Raw genomic sequence first — 18,281 nt, 5'->3', positions numbered from 1 at the left:
GGTGCTCTTAGTTCCACTCCTCAGCTGAGACCTGTCTGGCTTGGTTGGACCTGCCGGTAGTTACACTACCACCAGCACAGCTCTCAGCATCCTTGGAACAGTTAAGCCCCCCCCCCCCAACCACCACAACAAGGTGGCACCTATTGGGGGGGGGCACACTGTGTGATCGGCACATTGGGTGCCATGCCAAAAGATCTCAGCCAGCATTTGGAAACAATAGACATTGACAAAATTACGATCTGCCAACTCCAAAAGGCCACCCTACTGGGATCTGCGCGCATCATCCGAAAATACATCACACAGTCCTAAACAGTTGGGAAGTGTTCGACTTGTGATTTTGTGATACGAAACCCAGCATATCTATCTTGTTTGCTGTGTCATACAATGTTGTTGTGTCAATAATAATAATAATAATAATAATAATAATAATAATAATAATAATAATGGTGTAACCAACCACGACTGCTTTCAAATATTCTGTTACTTCACCTAACATTAAGTGGTCTTTCCCATGTTATCTCAAATTTGTTTTGTGCTCCATACAAGTGTCACAGAGCTGGTCTGGCCTTAATGTGGCTTGAAGTGTCCATGAAGATGCACCCCATGTGTGTCTCTAAGAGAACTCTAGCTCAAACAAGAGCTTATTAATGTAGGAGACAAGCACTATTATTGCTAGCTCTTACAGAATCTTGGGTATGTCCTTCCTTTTTATGTTCTCTAATTGTTCCTTTCGGAAAACATGCATGCAACTTTCCATAAAATGTGGGAATTTTATATTTTATTTATATTTCTAAACTTTTATATTTCTACACTTTTATATTTTAAAACTTCTAAAAGACAGAGTGCAACACTATGAAATAAACATAAATCAAAAGACAAGAGAACTGCCTTTTTGATAACTTAGATGAGTCTTAACCAGACTTTTAATAGACAAGGACAACAGATTCCAGCTCCAAAAAAAACTGGTCACTATTATGAAAAATGCTACGCTCAGTGATGAATTGGGACACTGAAGTAAAGAGAAAATACACAAAGATGGTAAACTACATAATCTAAGATACCATCAAAATTAATGAAGGAAAATCTTCAACAATTTATACCATAGGACAAATCATCAACCAATATCAATTATATTCAAGAGGGGGATAAAATCACACTGCCGGATAGTTTTGTGTTTCCAGACATAACTATCAAATGTAGTGACTTTCCAAAGTTATCTTCAGGCTGCCCTTCCTTTGGCTGAAGACTTTTTAAAAAATTATCTTGCAATCTTAATCCAGTCTTCCTCTCTTCTATCTGCTGTTTTTGTTTATTGTTGTCCAATGTCAGTGAAAGTCTCTTTACATTTTGTTCATTGCAAGACACAGGCACACACATTCTGAAAGTCCTTAGCTCTCTTTTATCAATGCTCTGATCGATAGGTGGGGAAGGTTTCTGTTCGGTGGATCTTCAGTGGACTTTCTTCTCCAAATCAAGCCAAAAAAGGGAGAAATAGCAATAGGTTAGTCAAAAGTCATTAAGGTAATACATAAAAATATTCTTCTTTATTGCCATAAACTTGGGAACTAGAAATGTAGTTGCAGAGGGAAATAGTGAGGATATTGCTGTTGTTGTGTGCTGTCAAGTACACAACAAGGCAACTAAGTACACAACAAGGCGACTAAGGCAAACCTACCACAGGATTTTCTTTGCAATAATTATTCAGAAAGGGTTGCCACTGCCTCCCTTTGAGGTTGAGTCTGATCTGCCCATGGTCAGCAGCAGGTTTCCATGGCCAAGTGAGGTTTGAATCCTGGTCACCAGAGTTCAGAACCCAATTGTTAATCTGTAAATCCTCTAGTCTCACTCTATGCAATTCTAGAAATTTGAGGATTGAAGGAAAATTTTATTGAAGTAACAGAATTCTTATCGCAGGGCTATATCCACATTTTACCACCCCCTGTCATAGCTATACTCCTGGTACCAGCATATGATCTGTTTCCTAACCCTTCCTGGAAAATGCCAGGGATTGAACCTGCTTTAAGTATTTGCCCCCAATAAATGCTGATCCCTCTTCTTTATATTCTTCTTCCCTTCAAATATCAATTCAAGAAATAGTGTGAGGCTCCCACAAGGGTCCTATTTTTAAAGAAAAGCTTTTTGTTTCCTTCCCCTTAAAGACAATATGGGAATGGGGTAAAATTTACCACTTTTGGGGCCATTTTAGGTCTAAGGGAAGTTTTTCTTAAAACAAGAAATGGACAATATTGCTCTTCTAATTTCACAAAGTAGCTTAGGAAACCTCAGCGCTATGGCTGAAATATAAGCACACCATATCATTCAATATTTCACAGGTGAGAACTAGGCCACATCTGAATAACATCAGAGTGTGATCAAGATGCAGAAATGTATAAAAGAGAAAGAACACACAAACTAAGAGAGGCTGCAGCAAATTGCTTTTGCTTGAGTCTACAGGGGGAAGTGAGATTCCTCCCTTTCTTGTCCTCTCCCTCATGCTGAGTTAATTGCATCCAAACTATTTTTATACTTTGAACTCAGCCTGTAGCAAATAAAGTAAGATGAATAAAAAGGGTGAAGGAGAGGAGGAGAGTGAAACTGAAAAGTAAGATGACAGAGAATTAATTGGGGCTGTCCTGCCAAATCAGGACAGTAGGAGGGAAGGCACACACTTACCAGGAAGCAAATCACATTTAACTCAGTGGGCTTTGCTTCCAAGTAGACATGTACAGGTTTGCACTGTAAAACTAAAAATACCCATGTGTTGTTGAAGGCTTTCATGGTTGTAATCACTGGGTTGCTGTGAGTTTCAACCAGAGAAGTCAGCTATAGCAGAGCACTTGATGAACCAACCTGAGCACAGTATATTATTTGAGAATACAGAAATGCTGGACCACTCTAACAACTACCGGAGAAGCCGTTGTAATCCACAAGCACATGGACAATTTCAAGAAAGGAGGAAACCGTGAAAATGAACAAAATCTGGCTACCAGTATTAAAAACTCTAAAATCAGGACAATAAATAAAGAACAACAGGGGGATTCCAGGCATGAAACAATCAGGAACAGCTAACACATCTCAACAAAGGATTCCCCCATGCAGGAATTAGCCAGGCCTTGAGCTGCAAGGCTATTAAATGCAAATCAAGGTGATTAATTATAATATGCACACTTGCCTCCAACAGACAAGAGTTATTTCTCCCACCCTGGACCTTTCACAAATATATAAACCTCCCTTGCTTAGTTTCTAATATTCCTCACAATCTCTAATGATGCCTGCCATAGATGTGGGTGAAATGTCAGGAGAAAATGCTTCTGGAACATAGCCATACAGCCCAGAAATCTCACAGCAACCCACTGAAAATATCAATCTTTTTACTCCCTGACAAATTAAATTGTTAAATTGGATATCACTGAACATGCCTGTCCTGACCACTAGATGTCCTTCAGAGATTGTAGGAGACAGCATTGAAGAGAAATGGCACAAATATTTACCTCATTTCCACATTAGGAGAAATGATAGGGGTGGTGTGATAAAAGTCTGAATTCTACTGGTTATTCTCAACTGGAGTAAACTCACTAAATCTATTGCTGAATAATGAGACAACAGATAGAGAAATCATACTGGTTCAATGGGTCTACTTTAAGCAGTACTAAATGAAGATCTAAACATTGCAATATTCCCTGTACTCGTGTTTGAGATTATATAAGCTAAAACATCTGCAAAGTTTTTGCAAATGTCTAGGCTAAGTCCTGAAATGGAAGGAAGTGGCCTTTCATGTATAATGAATGTGTGGGAACATTCATAGCACGGTTGCTGAACTTTCAGCATATAAATAGCATGGACTAGCTTTGGGCTGTAAACCTAATTAATTTCAAAGCGCTAACAATAGAACTCCACTGTAGAGATGGCTGAGGCCAACCAAAAGGATTCAGTCTTTAATTCTGCCTGTCCCTCCCTTTCTAGGGTCATGAATAGTATCTCAATATCCACATTTACATAAAAAGGGGAATCTATGTTCTCACCAAAGTGAAGGGTACCAGGAGGATCAAAGGGAATCTAAAACCCAGCTAAAGAAATAATGTAAAGATAAGGCTGAGAAAAAAAGTGGGAGAGGATTGAAGTTATAGATTTTTCACCCCATAGATACCAAAATACAATATGGTTCTTGTCTTGAAAATTATTTATGATCTTGTAAGATCTTGTTAAATACTGTTGTAAATTACTCTTCATGTTTTTGTTTTTGGCTGGATTGAAACAAAACTGAACCCCTTATAATCTGACCAAGAAAAGCCCAATCTAGGTCTAAAAGGGATAGAACGATACACATATTTTTGAACTACAGCTCCCAAAGCCTCCAACTAGAATTGATACTGGATACTGAAGTCGAACAATAACATCCATAACTTTTCCAAGCTTTGGTTAGTAGGGACCAACACTCATCAGTCACCAGTCATCAGCCTAGCTGGATGAATAGATATTCAGAACCTATGTGTGATGGTAATGAATAATTTGGTCTCAAAATATGTCCCAAGTATGATAGCTTTGGTTAAGTCATTTAGACTTTCAGGGAGAGTTCAGGCTTGATTTGATCTCAGAGCCATATTTGTTTTTTTGGTGGTTCACTTTATCTGTAAAATCTACTTCAGCACTATATTTGACATGTTTTTTTCCCTGTAAGCTTTCTTCACTCTCCACCCCCATTTACAGAAACTGAAAATACATGGGATGGATTCTCCTGACCTTAGTATTTAACGATGCATGGTTCACTCAATCTAACTAAAATAGACCAACTGAATTAATTGTTGAGTCACCAGTTGACAGTGTTCATGTGCATTATCAGAAAAGAACTATCTTCCAATGAACTGATAGCAGTAGTTTATATGAAAAGTTAACATTACATGAATAAATCTGTTTGCATGCTTACTTATCTCCTTCCCTCCTCATTTTGCATTTTACAGTTCTTTAATTTCCCTGTTTGTTTATGGCAAACTATCATTTGTCACTGCACCCAAATCAACAAACTGCAGTTTGCTCTTGTCCAATTCTGCTGAAAGGACAAGTACAAACCATGGTTTAGTGACTCTGCTGCAGTAGTAACCCATGGTTTACCTGAAATAGGAAATAGGACATTTATGGAGGTAATCAGACCATATCAGTGGATGATGAAAAGGGAGAAAGAGCTATGAATACCTAAGGATCATTCAAAAAATGCCAAGCCATTGTTTGGCAAAACATATGACTCGATGCACTGATAAATGATGAAAGGACTCTGATAATATTTAAGACCCCATTTGAATAATGTATCAGTTTCCTACCTTGTAGGCCAAAGAGCTGCCCAGTGCTGTGTTGCCGTGTGATGTGCTGCCAATAGGCACTCCGTGGCAAAGGGACCATGGTGCCAAGGGAAACAGCTCGATCACTCATTTTCATCTGCAGTGAGAATAAAATGAAAGAGAAAATGGGGTGAACACAAAAGGACTGCATTCAATCTTCCTTGGGGAATGTCTCATCAAAATTTATCTTAGGCTTCTAAAAAAATTTATTTCTGTAATGTCTTAAAAGGAAGCACATTTAAAGTGTTAATAAAATATAGATAGATAGCCTGATAAAGTAGAAAATACTTTTCATTGTTGTGCCTTTGGCACCTGCAGGAGGAAGAATCTTATGAAGTACTGTTTCATCTTTAGATCCCAACTGGGTCATTTCTGTCTTTTGGAGTCCAGCCCTATGGTGACTCTAAGCCAAACCTATCATCGGACTTTCTTAGCAAAAATTATTATGGCAGAGTTTGCCATTGATTTTCGCTGAACTTTAAACTGCACATTGTTTCTACATCTTCACATAAGCTGGTGTATTGCACAAAGATGAGGAACAATCTCCGTTGTCATAAAATGGTTATGATCACTTGGGGGGGGGGGTGGAATGAACTTTAAAGGGAGAAAGGCATATTCATATTATACAATTCAAACTAGTATATGTGTATTACAACTGTCCCTGAGAAATCAGGGTGGCTAGAAAATATAGGAAGATAAAGCTATCCATGATTATAAATCATGGTAGTTCTACGTTAGGCTGAGTAGTAGAGTTAGTATGCAGTTACTAAGGAGCACAAGCAGAAGAATGGTGTGGCTGTGGCTGCTGCTCCTTCCTCTTCTTCCTCCTCTTCATCTTCTTCTTCCCTGTATTTATATCCTGTATTTTTCCCAAAACTGAGACTCAAAGTCTACCTCTCAAATGTATCTGGTTGGCCAATGTGGGATCAGCAGATAGGGTCAGATGGCCCTGTGGTTTAATGCAGCAGGGTTTTTACAGATTCTTATTTTGGGGTATTGAACTTCCTGTTTCTATATAATGCAGCTATTCCATTCAAAACACTCTCTGTAAATCACATAAAACTTGAAATCAACTATTTATCTTTAAAACACCCACATCTTTCTTACAAATAGTGAATCATGCCACACAATAGATGTTTCCACCTACACAATCTTAAGTAAATATGGCTCTTCAGCTCATACTTTAACACAGCTTGCAATGTTATCCTATATTCCAGTGCTATGGAAACAAGTAAGAATCTATTTTAGGAGATAGAGCTCTCTGTAAAATATCGCATGCTGGCAGGGGGAGACATGAGAGTATGCAGCATAGCCCCCTCATATTTTCAGTTTAATAAGTACTCGTTTCATTTGGGTGAAAGGAGAGGCAGTTCAATTATTTTGAATTTGAAAATGACATCAGATTAGGAATTAGATGTTTTTACCAGAAGCAGTTTCTCTGTGTGGAGAAAAACATTTAATCCAAGTCGTATAAATAGACTAAAAAAAAAGGAAAAGAAAAGAAATCCTGGCCCAAAAGCTATCATTTATCCCTATTATATTGGAATATTAACCATTGGAATAAATAGGAAGGCTGTGCAGGTGAATTTGACAAGACAATTAAAACTAACATTTAATTTAATGGCCAGCCTTTCCATTATGAAAAGAAGAGGTGGGAAACTGTACAAGGCCACATGTGCGTATATGTGAATGATTATGCCTTCAACTTGCCTTTCAACTTATGGTGAACCTATGAATTTCATAGTGTATTCTTAGGCAAGGAATACTTAAAGATAGTTTGCCAATTCCACTGAAATATAGTCTGCAGCACCTGGCATTTGTTGTTGGTGTCCCATACAAGTTCAAACCTGAACTGACCCTACTTAGCTTCCACAATTGGACAGGATTTTGTGCCTTTAAGATATAGGCAGACCACTATCTCTACCATTACAAAACATATTTTGTAAAAAAAATAATAATCAGAATTTTCTGCCCTTGTGGAAGCATAGGGGCACATCTAGCCATATTTTAGATCCACTTTTGAATGACAAAACAGATTGGAAATCATTTCTGGTTTGCATCATGCTTTAAAAAGTCACCTCTTGGACCTAAAAAGGTTTCAGTGGGAAAGTGGGCATGAAAAAATTGCTAGGATTTTCTGCCGTTGAATTTTTTTTTGCCTTTGAAAATTTCTACCAAAATTAGTTGACATTGTTTGAACTTGAAACAAAATAAGGGGCATTTTCTGCGTAGCTTCTGAGATTCTTAAATTATCATAATCCCTTTGATAAATGAAACTTGCCATTCAGGAATTGATTCAAGGGGTTGAGCCACTGGATTTTGAATAGGAATTTTGAGGTAAGAAGTGACACCTTATTTTTTTTATTTAAAAGAGATATACACCCTTCTTCCTTATGTATATGTATAGGTATGCTAAAAATATGGGGGTTTGCTACAAATATGTACAGTCATGCATGTGTGTGTGTGTGTGTGTGTGTGTGTGTATTTATATAAGGGCTTAAAAATTTCCTATATATATGGTTTGAATAGCATGGGGAAGGGTTGTTTTGCTGTCTGTGCCCCTCTTCAGATTTCACTTTCTGGCCCTATGATAATTGGATTTCAAAAACATTTGGCTTGTTGTGGAAACAAGGATTGGAGATAAAGTTTCAGTGGAGACACCTTTTCCCCATGATAACTCTTTCAGGAATAAATTTCCCTTCTGAGGGGTAGATTTATCTCATTTTCTGTTGTCTCACCCCCATTCTTAAGTATGAGTTGTTTGCAAGTCATAGGTTTGTAATTCAGGGACCTCCTGTAATTGCTTTGGAAGAAGACATTTAGGCAGCTGAAAGAATTTGCAAACCACATTTGATTGATCAAGTCACTGATCAAGTAATATTAATTTAAGAAGTCACTGCCATGAAACTAACAGCTAATAGGCAATCAATGCACCTGCAGTATAGGCAATTGCTTACTGAGCTGTTCTGGCTAAAGACAAACAGACAAATCCCCTGTAATTTATTATAAATCAAAACTAATATGAAACATCTAAAGAGAGACGTGTCGCTTGGCAACATAAAACTACCAATAATAAATTAAAGTATAGGGAAAATAAATGGGAAGAGAAATACTAAGAGTTGTCTACATTGACCAAAAAACCCAAAGTGGATCAGAAGTCACTCCTGAAAGCCCACAGGTAAATCAGAGAGAATCAGTTTAGTCGCATGCTAAGGAAAGTCAAGGGATGTTCCAGAGTTTGACCAAAAGTTACAAAGACTCCAACACAGTGTGAAAACAGATCAGCTCTGATACAAACATGGAGTGGCACCACCATCCCTTTTCATCAGTGCAAGTAAAAGGGAATGGACCAGGTCTATGTTGACCCTGTGACCATTGCAGATGTCCACAGAGCTCTGGAAAGCTCCTTGTTATCACAGGTGTCTTTGCTGATAACAGAAGTAAAAAAATAGCAAGAAATGTAGAGTAACAAATACTTTTTCAGTACCCTTTGGCTCTCCTCCATCCCCATTTAGCATTTTCACCCTTTTCATACACAATGTAGAACTGTTTCTCTGTCAGAAAAGTATTTCATGGGATATTTTAGCCCTTTAGTACCAATGAAGAAATTTTAGTTGCCCAAGAAATTTTGTTCCCTGAGAAGAACCAACCCATTCTGACAACTGGACTGAAACCAAGGGTGGTATTCATCATTCTACTGACATGAAAACCACCAGCAACCATTTGGTTACATGAAGTTTTCCACTACATCTTATCTAAGGAGGTTTGAAGAAAGCTGTTGGGGCCAAGCTCAATTTTTAAAATCACTCATCATTACAACTTTGTTTCCTGAAAGGGCTGCCCTGCTCTGCATACTGATGCAGAGTTGAATTACCTATTCTGATTTATAGGAGTTAGATACTTTGCTGTAGCTTAAACATAAGGTTTGGGTTTTCTTTCCTTTTTTAAAAAAGTTCCTTACATAAGACATCAAATCTGATGCAAGTAATTTCCTAGCACATTTTTCCAATAATTAAAAAGAAACTGCTGTTCCAGGTGCCTTTTATGACCCCCCCCCCCATATGTTAAAAACAAAAACATGGAATGAGTTAACAAGGACAAAAGAAAGACAGCCACATGCTGGAACTGTTTGCCCTCTCCAAAATCTAAATCTGAAGTCATGCTTAGAAGATGACCTATGGAGTAGATGTCAGCAGTGCTGACTGTCAGAGGATAACAGGCAGAACTAGCAAGCATACCATCGAGTTTTTCACACTCTGTAACAAGTGGTCATGTTGTTCTGCTATGGTCAGAGCCGCCGAGTGAACCTTCTGATAGATGGCTTCTCCATCTCTTGTCTGAAAGATGAATAGCCCTTCCCCTGTGTCACACATTCTGTTGGAAAGAGAAAAGAACAGAGTCCCAGTGTGATCAGATCAATTTGGAAATGCACACTTGTAGCAGTCTTTCAAAAATAAGAAGGAAAGGAACAACAGACTGATGTTGTAAAGCAAAATAAATGCACCCTAAGTGGTCATAAATGATAGTGGCCCTCTAAATTTACAGATTTAGCTTTTGCAGATTGTATTATTATTAGTGAATTATTGCTGCCTCTACTGCTGTCTACACCATTTTAATAAGGACTACAAAGTTGCAAAATATAGAGAGAATATGAATGTGTCGCCAGCCTTGTAAGTCTCTATTAAAAATGGAGTTGGGCAGCAGTGGAGCCAGCAGCAAAAAGTTGCCTGTGAAGCAACCCTAACATCTGAAAGGGATCTGTATTGGGAAACATCTGTTGATCATACCAGATGCTATAGCCTAAATTTCAAAGGAATTAGTTGGCAAAATCATATCTAAGTATTCCTTGCCTAAGAAAACATTTCAGAATTCATGGAGCCACCATAGGACAATAGGCAAACTGAAAGTACCTACATACATACAAAAAGCGTTCACTCACCTTCCAGCTTCAAATGTAAACCAAGTGGAGTCCCGCCCATATCGCCGCAGGGCACTTAAAGGCCAAGAAACAAGTTTAACTCTGGGATTCTGGATGTCCCAAAGACAGATGTTTTCAAATGTTATCTGTAAGGTACATTCCCCATGGACATCTAAATTAGGGGATGGCATCAAATACACATTGAATCTCTCTGGGAGGAAAACAAAAGATTTAGACAAAAATCTTTGCAGAATTAAAAGATTGCAGAAAAAGTACAGTCATAACAAAATAGCCATGCAAAGTGCTCAGCACTTCTTAGTGCACTTCCTAGCAACTCTATGGGGTTCACTTTACGACTATTTTACATATCCGTACAAAGTCCTGGAAGGTATCTTCAGCAGGTATAGGGGCTGCACTGTATGATTCCCTGCACTATGCAGAACAGCAACTCACAGATGGATAAAAATGTTTTAATTGTGCAACTTGAATCTGCAGAGAAGTTCATAGCTTTTAATGTTTACTACATTACACATAGAAAAGCTTAGAATATCTGTCAGATTGACATGCTAGTTTATTTGATGAAGGAAGCTTTTTATGTGGGATACCATTCTGTAAATTGAAAATCCCAACTATGGTGATAAAGGTTAGAAAGTTAACAGTCCAAACTATTGCCACTTTACTTGATGTGAACAACAGCAAGCAAATCTTTCTTAGAAACAAATCTTGTGATCACTGGCCATAAAGTGCATAGAGGGAAGGGGGAGGAGGAAGGGAGAAAAGAGAAGGAACCATGGATCACAGATATGACTGCAGGGAGGAATGTAACACCCTGCCGAACAGACCCACAGACCTTGTGTATTTCTGACTTTTATGAGCACATGGTAGAAGCAGCCCGAACATTTCTATTTGTAGCTGTGTATAAAACTGTATTTACATACCACTTTGTTCCCTCTCTACACCGGAAGCCAATAGGTCAGGTTCTCCAAGGCTAATGTCATTAATCTGAGTCCCCAGACACTCTATCTGCAAGACTTTGCACCATTCATCTGCTTCAAGTTCTGCATATAATTGGCCAGAAATCTGCATGTTAGTGTGGCATGTAGGTAGTATTTACTGCTATCTCAAATAATTATTTTTTTTTTTGAAAAAGGAAAAACAACAGCCTCTGCCATTACACCCACCTGATTCACAAGCAAATGTCCTGGATGTGTCATCATTAAAATATATCCCTACAGCATGCTTTCTTGTGCCTTTCGGCAACCGCAATATATTCTTCACATGATTAAGTTCTGTAACCTGAAATTTTAAAAAATAAACAAATGAGTAGATAAAGCAAAAGCCTTCTTATTAATATCCTTGTATAAAGACATATTGCAGTATGTAGAATGGACTTCCATAATTTATGACTCACCCAACTAAAGACACCCCATCAACAGTCTATGACAGCCCATTGGGGGCAATCAACTTTCTGTTTTGGCTTCCAGTCTGGAAATGTATACTCTTCAACTGTCCTGATTTGGCAGGGAGAGTGCCAATTACTCTTCTGTCATCCCGCTTGTTTAGCTGCTCTTCAAATGTCTTTGTTCCTCTCTCCAGTTCCCAGTTGTTCCTCTTGGTCCAGGCTTACTTCATTTGTTGCAAATGGAGTTCACAGCACAAAAGCAATTTTTACTCAACTCAGTGGATTGAGAGGAGATGAAGGGGTGGCATCTTTTCTTTCCACTTGGATTGGGCAAAAACAAACTGCTGCAGCTTTTTCTACCTTGCGTATCCATTAATAGTCTCAGACATTTTAATGGTACACTGGTGTCAGTTTTGGAGAGCATAAAACCGTAAAACTAAGGCGCTTTTAAGGCAACAATTTGAGTATTGTACTTGGCTGAATGGTTTATGTGTGGCTTTGAAGCTAGCAAGTCATGTAGGTCTGCTACATAAAATGAGAAGTGGAAAATGTTATCCAGTGAGGAAAACCATATTCAGTTAAAGGTTGCAGAAGAACATGGTCATACATTGCACACTAGTGCACAATATGTATTTGGCTGTGAATTCTCTATAAAGGTGATGATGCACAACTGCCTCATACCTGTATGAGTATAAAGTTATAGTCCTTTTAATGAATGTAGGATCTCATAAACTAATTGGTGTGCTCAATCCACAAAAAAGGGAAAGATTAGATATGATGAGTTAAAGATGAGCACAACATATAATAAAGCGCTTAAGCAAAGTGCTTGATTCATAATGTCAGAAGATCAGTGTAGGAGAAAACCAACATCTCCAAAAGCTTCCAACATTTCAAAAAAGAAAATTGGGACATGTTTGACCAAGCAGCATCCTAGAATCATAGTCATAGAGTTGGAAGAGACCTAAAAAGCCATTCAATCCTACTCTCTGTCATGCAGAGTGTGATCAAGATGGCACAAGATATTAATGAAGAAGAACACACAAGCTATAAGAAACCACAGCAGTTTGCTTTGTCTGGGCACACTGGGGAAAGCACAGTTTCATTCTCCCCTTCCACAACTGAGTTAACTCAGTGTTAACTATTTTTGCACCTTTGAAGTCTGCATCAATTGAAGTAAGCTGAGGATAAAAGAGGAATTTAGGAAGAGGACAAAAGAGATTGAACATTTAAAATCAACTGAAAATGTGGGCCAAGAGAGGACTACTCAGCACTGAAGAGTATACCCATCTAGCTGTAACGTTCCCAAATTTTCCTCACTTGACAAGAGAACTAGTGAAACATCTGGAACCTTCCCATTTTTTCCAATTGTAATTCTAACTTCATGTGTCAGATCAGATTATCTGAGATTTACATGTTTATTAAAATCTCTTTCTTTCCTGTACCTTAGGAGTAGGGAAACATTATCTTTTCAAGATAAACATTATCTCTGTCAAAACATTTTAGAGCCTAGATTCAAAGAGCTGATGGAATTGAGAGAACAGTGAGTAGTTTGCAAGGTACACAGAGCGTGAAATGAGGCCAAGATATTAAAGAAACTAGGCCAAGGTCAGTGTGCTGCTCTTGGGCTTCAGGTTCACCACTCCTGCTATAATACATCAGTTAATCAGCACTAGAAATCAACTAAAGAGGATTCTCCATTTTCATGGGGGTTCTGGTGCAATACTTGAGAGAGAGAGCATCTCTCCAGGAATTTCTGGGTTCTGCAGCATGGCTATGTATGTAGTGAACTTTAAAATAAAAGATAACATAGAATTATACTAGAGGATCTACAAATGCCTAAAGAACTGTTCTCTCTAAGAATGTCTAGATCCTCTGGCATGATTCTATGGGAAACATCTACCAGAAGCTAAGCACACAATTGTGTTGGACTACCTAGACATTCCTAGAGAGAAAAATATTACTGCAAATAATCAGAGCTACAGCAGTTAAACCCACAAATGTGAAGGACTGACTGTAGTTGCAATTAATGAGCTTTATTTAAATGAATTCTTTATTTCAAAGCCTAACAGATATAACATATATATTAATGTATAAATCAACTTCATGTATGTCAAGGGTAGGCTTTGGGGCCAAAATTATGGATTTTGATATGACCTGTGGATAACTCAAGGGTTATTCTACAGAAAGGGGAAAGCTCCAATGCTGCCTCCATTTCCCTGCCCAAGCATTCAAAAAAGCCAGATGTGGTGCCACGGTGAAGCAATAGAGGTAGGTGTTTCTTTTGGATTCTCTCGCAACAGGATCTCTTGCCTTTTATGACCCTACTCAAAGAAGGGGATGATTCCTTTTTTAATGAGATAAGACACAGTGCTTACACTAACCAATGGATAACTCAACCCAGGTTTTTTGGGGGGTGATTTTTTGAATAAAATTTTCAGAGTTATTCATGAGTATATAGGCTAACTTATATAACTACACAATATAATAAATGACAGCATCATTCCCTTTACAAGACACAATCATGTCAATTTGTTAAACAGAACATATCTAAATAAAATAATATAAATGAATCCTATAGTATCGATGAGATTAGGAGACTGACTTTCTTTAGAAGCCAGCTGATGTAATATGTATTTTGGTAACTGTTTTAGTTAACTTAGTTACAGAATACTAGCTGTGCCCGGCCACGCGTTGCTGTGGCAAAGTCTGGTGGTATGGGAAATAAAGTATTGAGGAATTGGAGGTAGTTAAGGTAAAGGGTAAAGGTTTTTTCCTGATATTAAGTCCAGTCGTGTGTGAGTGTGTGGGTTGGTGATCATGTGTATTTGTAAGTCGAAGAGGTGGCATTGTTTGTAGAGTCCCTGGAGGTCATGTGGGTGGTATGACTGTATGGAGCGCTGTTAGGAGTACTGATATTTGGTTGTTTATTTGGATGATATTAGAAGTAGTGATATTTGGATGTTTTGGAACTGTTGGGTTGGGAGAAGGTGGGGTAATAGTGGGGGTTGACACCGTTTTTCGAATTCAAACGTGCGACATTTCATTGGAGAAGTTGAGTAGGTTAGCGGTTGAAGACGCTGCGTCATTAGGGGATATTATTTCCTAAAGGTTGTGAATATAAAATATTTGTGATTATTGGGTGTTTTTGTCTGTTGGAGGTAAGTATGAATGGTGTCTAAGAGATGTTGTAGGTGTTGTGAATGGGTATAGAGTACGTGATCATCGGTATATTAGAGTTGTATAAGAGATGTTGGTGTTTTGAATGGGGATAGAGTACGTTATCATCGGTATATTAGAGTTGTATAAGAGATGTTGTCGGTGTTGTGAAAGGGTATAGAGTACGTTATCATCGGTATATTAGAGTTGTATAAGAGATGTTGGTGTTTTGAATGGGAATAGAGTACGTTGTCATCGGTATATTAGAGTTGTATAAGAGATGTTGTAGGTGTTGTGAATGGGTATAGAGTACATTATCATCGGTATATTAGAGTTGTATAAGAGATGTTGGTGTTTTGAATGGGGATAGAGTATGTTATCATCGGTATATTAGAGTTGTATAAGAGATGTTGTAGGTGTTGTGAATGGGTATAGAGTACGTTATCATCGGTATATTAGAGTTGTATAAGAGATGTTGTAGGTGTTGTCAATGGGTATAGAGTACGTTATCATAGGTATATTAGAGTTGTATAAGAGATGTTGTAGGTGTTGTGAATGGGTATAGAGTACATTATCATCGGTATATTAGAGTTGTATAAGAGATGTTGTCGGTGTTGTGAATGGGTATAGAGTACATTATCATCGGTATATTAGACTTGTATAAGAGATGTTGGTGTTTTGAATGGGGATAGAGTACGTTATCATCGGTATATTAGAGTTGTATAAGAGATGTTGTAGGTGTTGTGAATGGGGATAGAGTACGTTATCATCGGTATATTAGAGTTGTATAAGAGATGTTGTAGGTGTTGTGAATGGGTATAGAGTACGTTATCATCGGTATATTAGAGTTGTATAAGAGATGTTATTGGTGTTGTGAATGGGTATAGAGTACGTTATCATCGGTATATTAGAGTTGTATAAGAGATGTTGGTGTTTTGAATGGGGATAGAGGACGTTATCATCGGTATATTAGAGTTGTATAAGAGATGTTGGTGTTGTGAATGGGTATAGAGTACATTATCATCGGTATATTAGAGTTGTATAAGAGATGTTGGTGTTTTGAATGGGTATAGAGTACGTTATCATCGGTATATTAGAGTTTTGTAAGAGATGTTGGTGTTTTGAATGGGGATAGAGGACGTTACCATCGGTATATTAGAGTTGCATAAGAGATGTTGGTGTTGTGAATGGGTATAGAGTACGTTATCATCGGTATATTAGAGTTGTATAAGAGATGTTGGTGTTTTGAATGGGTATAGAGTACGTTATCATCGGTATATTAGAGTTGTATAAGAGATGTTGGTGTTGTGAATGGGTATAGAGTACATTATCATCGGTATATTAGAGTTGTATAAGAGATGTTGGTGTTTTGAATGGGGATAGAGTACGTTATCATCGGTATATTAGAGTTGTATAAGAGATGTTGTAGGTGTTGTGAATGGGTATAGAGTACATTATCATCGGTATATTAGAGTTGTATAAGAGATGTTGTAGGTGTTGTGAATGGGTATAGAGTACGTTATCATCGGTAAATTAGAGTTGTATAAGAGATGTTGTAGGTGTTGTGAATGGGTATAGAGTACGTTATCATCGGTATATTAGAGTTGTATAAGAGATGTTGTAGGTGTTGTGAATGGGTATAGAGTACGTTATCATCGGTATATTAGAGTTGTATAAGAGATGTTGTAGGTGTTGTGAATGGGTATAGAGTACGTTATCATCGGTATATTAGAGTTGTATAAGAGATGTTGTAGGTGTTGTCAATGGGTATAGAGTACGTTATCATCGGTATATTAGAGTTGTATAAGAGATGTTGTTGGTGTTTTGAATGGGTATAGAGTACGTTATCATCGGTATATTAGAGTTGTATAAGAGATGTTGTAGGTGTTGTGAATGGGTATAGAGTACGTTATCATTGGTATATTAGAGTTGTATAAGAGATGTTGTAGGTGTTGTGAATGGGGATAGAGTATGTTATCATCGGTATATTAGAGTTGTATAAGAGATGTTGTAGGTGTTGTGAATGGGTATAGAGTACGTCATCATCGGTATATTAGAGTTGTATAAGAGGTGTTGTGGGTGTTGTGAATGGGTATAGCGTACGTTATCATCGGTATATTAGAGTTGTATAAGAGATGTTGTAGGTGTTGTGAATGGGGATAGAGTACGTTATCATCGGTATATTAGAGTTGTATAAGAGATGTTGTAGGTGTTGTGAATGGGGATAGAGTACGTTATCATCGGTATATTAGAGTTGTATAAGAGATGTTGTAGGTGTTGTGAATGGGTATAGAGTACGTGATCATCGGTATATTAGAGTTGTATAAGAGATGTTGGTGTTTTGAATGGGGATAGAGTACGTTATCATCGGTATATTAGAGTTGTATAAGAGATGTTGTAGGTGTTGTGAATGGGGATAGAGTACGTTATCATCGGTATATTAGAGTTGTATAAGAGATGTTGTCGGTGTTGTGAAAGGGTATAGAGTACGTTATCATCGGTATATTAGAGTTGTATAAGAGATGTTGGTGTTTTGAATGGGAATAGAGTACGTTGTCATCGGTATATTAGAGTTGTATAAGAGATGTTGTAGGTGTTGTGAATGGGTATAGAGTACATTATCATCGGTATATTAGAGTTGTATAAGAGATGTTGGTGTTTTGAATGGGGATAGAGTATGTTATCATCGGTATATTAGAGTTGTATAAGAGATGTTGTAGGTGTTGTGAATGGGTATAGAGTACGTTATCATCGGTATATTAGAGTTGTATAAGAGATGTTGTAGGTGTTGTCAATGGGTATAGAGTACGTTATCATAGGTATATTAGAGTTGTATAAGAGATGTTGTAGGTGTTGTGAATGGGTATAGAGTACATTATCATCGGTATATTAGAGTTGTATAAGAGATGTTGTCGGTGTTGTGAATGGGTATAGAGTACATTATCATCGGTATATTAGACTTGTATAAGAGATGTTGGTGTTTTGAATGGGGATAGAGTACGTTATCATCGGTATATTAGAGTTGTATAAGAGATGTTGTAGGTGTTGTGAATGGGGATAGAGTACGTTATCATCGGTATATTAGAGTTGTATAAGAGATGTTGTAGGTGTTGTGAATGGGTATAGAGTACGTTATCATCGGTATATTAGAGTTGTATAAGAGATGTTATTGGTGTTGTGAATGGGTATAGAGTACGTTATCATCGGTATATTAGAGTTGTATAAGAGATGTTGGTGTTTTGAATGGGGATAGAGGACGTTATCATCGGTATATTAGAGTTGTATAAGAGATGTTGGTGTTGTGAATGGGTATAGAGTACATTATCATCGGTATATTAGAGTTGTATAAGAGATGTTGGTGTTTTGAATGGGTATAGAGTACGTTATCATCGGTATATTAGAGTTTTGTAAGAGATGTTGGTGTTTTGAATGGGGATAGAGGACGTTACCATCGGTATATTAGAGTTGCATA

General features: G+C 37.6%; 1 protein-coding gene across 2 annotated transcripts in view; it reads right to left on the bottom strand.

The window, feature by feature from the left end:
• Positions 1-761: 761 nt before the first annotated feature.
• The window catches only part of dok5 (docking protein 5), a 76,975-nt gene continuing 59,455 nt past the window's right edge, over positions 762-18,281 (bottom strand). For both annotated transcript variants that reach the window (XM_062978950.1, XM_062978949.1), the window contains 6 exons: positions 11,433-11,547; positions 11,190-11,309; positions 10,273-10,462; positions 9,572-9,707; positions 5,316-5,430; positions 762-1,461 (listed from right to left, as the gene is read on the bottom strand). In XM_062978950.1, coding sequence (XP_062835020.1) covers positions 1,403-1,461; positions 5,316-5,430; positions 9,572-9,707; positions 10,273-10,462; positions 11,190-11,309; positions 11,433-11,547 — 735 coding nt within the window. In that variant the 3' untranslated portion in view covers positions 762-1,402. The remainder of the gene's footprint in view (positions 1,462-5,315; positions 5,431-9,571; positions 9,708-10,272; positions 10,463-11,189; positions 11,310-11,432; positions 11,548-18,281) is intronic.

The sequence above is a fragment of the Anolis carolinensis genome, chromosome 4 (assembly GCF_035594765.1).
Source record: "Anolis carolinensis isolate JA03-04 chromosome 4, rAnoCar3.1.pri, whole genome shotgun sequence".
In the NCBI taxonomy this organism is placed as follows: Eukaryota; Metazoa; Chordata; class Lepidosauria; order Squamata; family Dactyloidae; genus Anolis; species Anolis carolinensis.
Note: the sequence above shows the minus strand (reverse complement) of the source record. Positions and strands in the feature narration are given on the sequence as shown.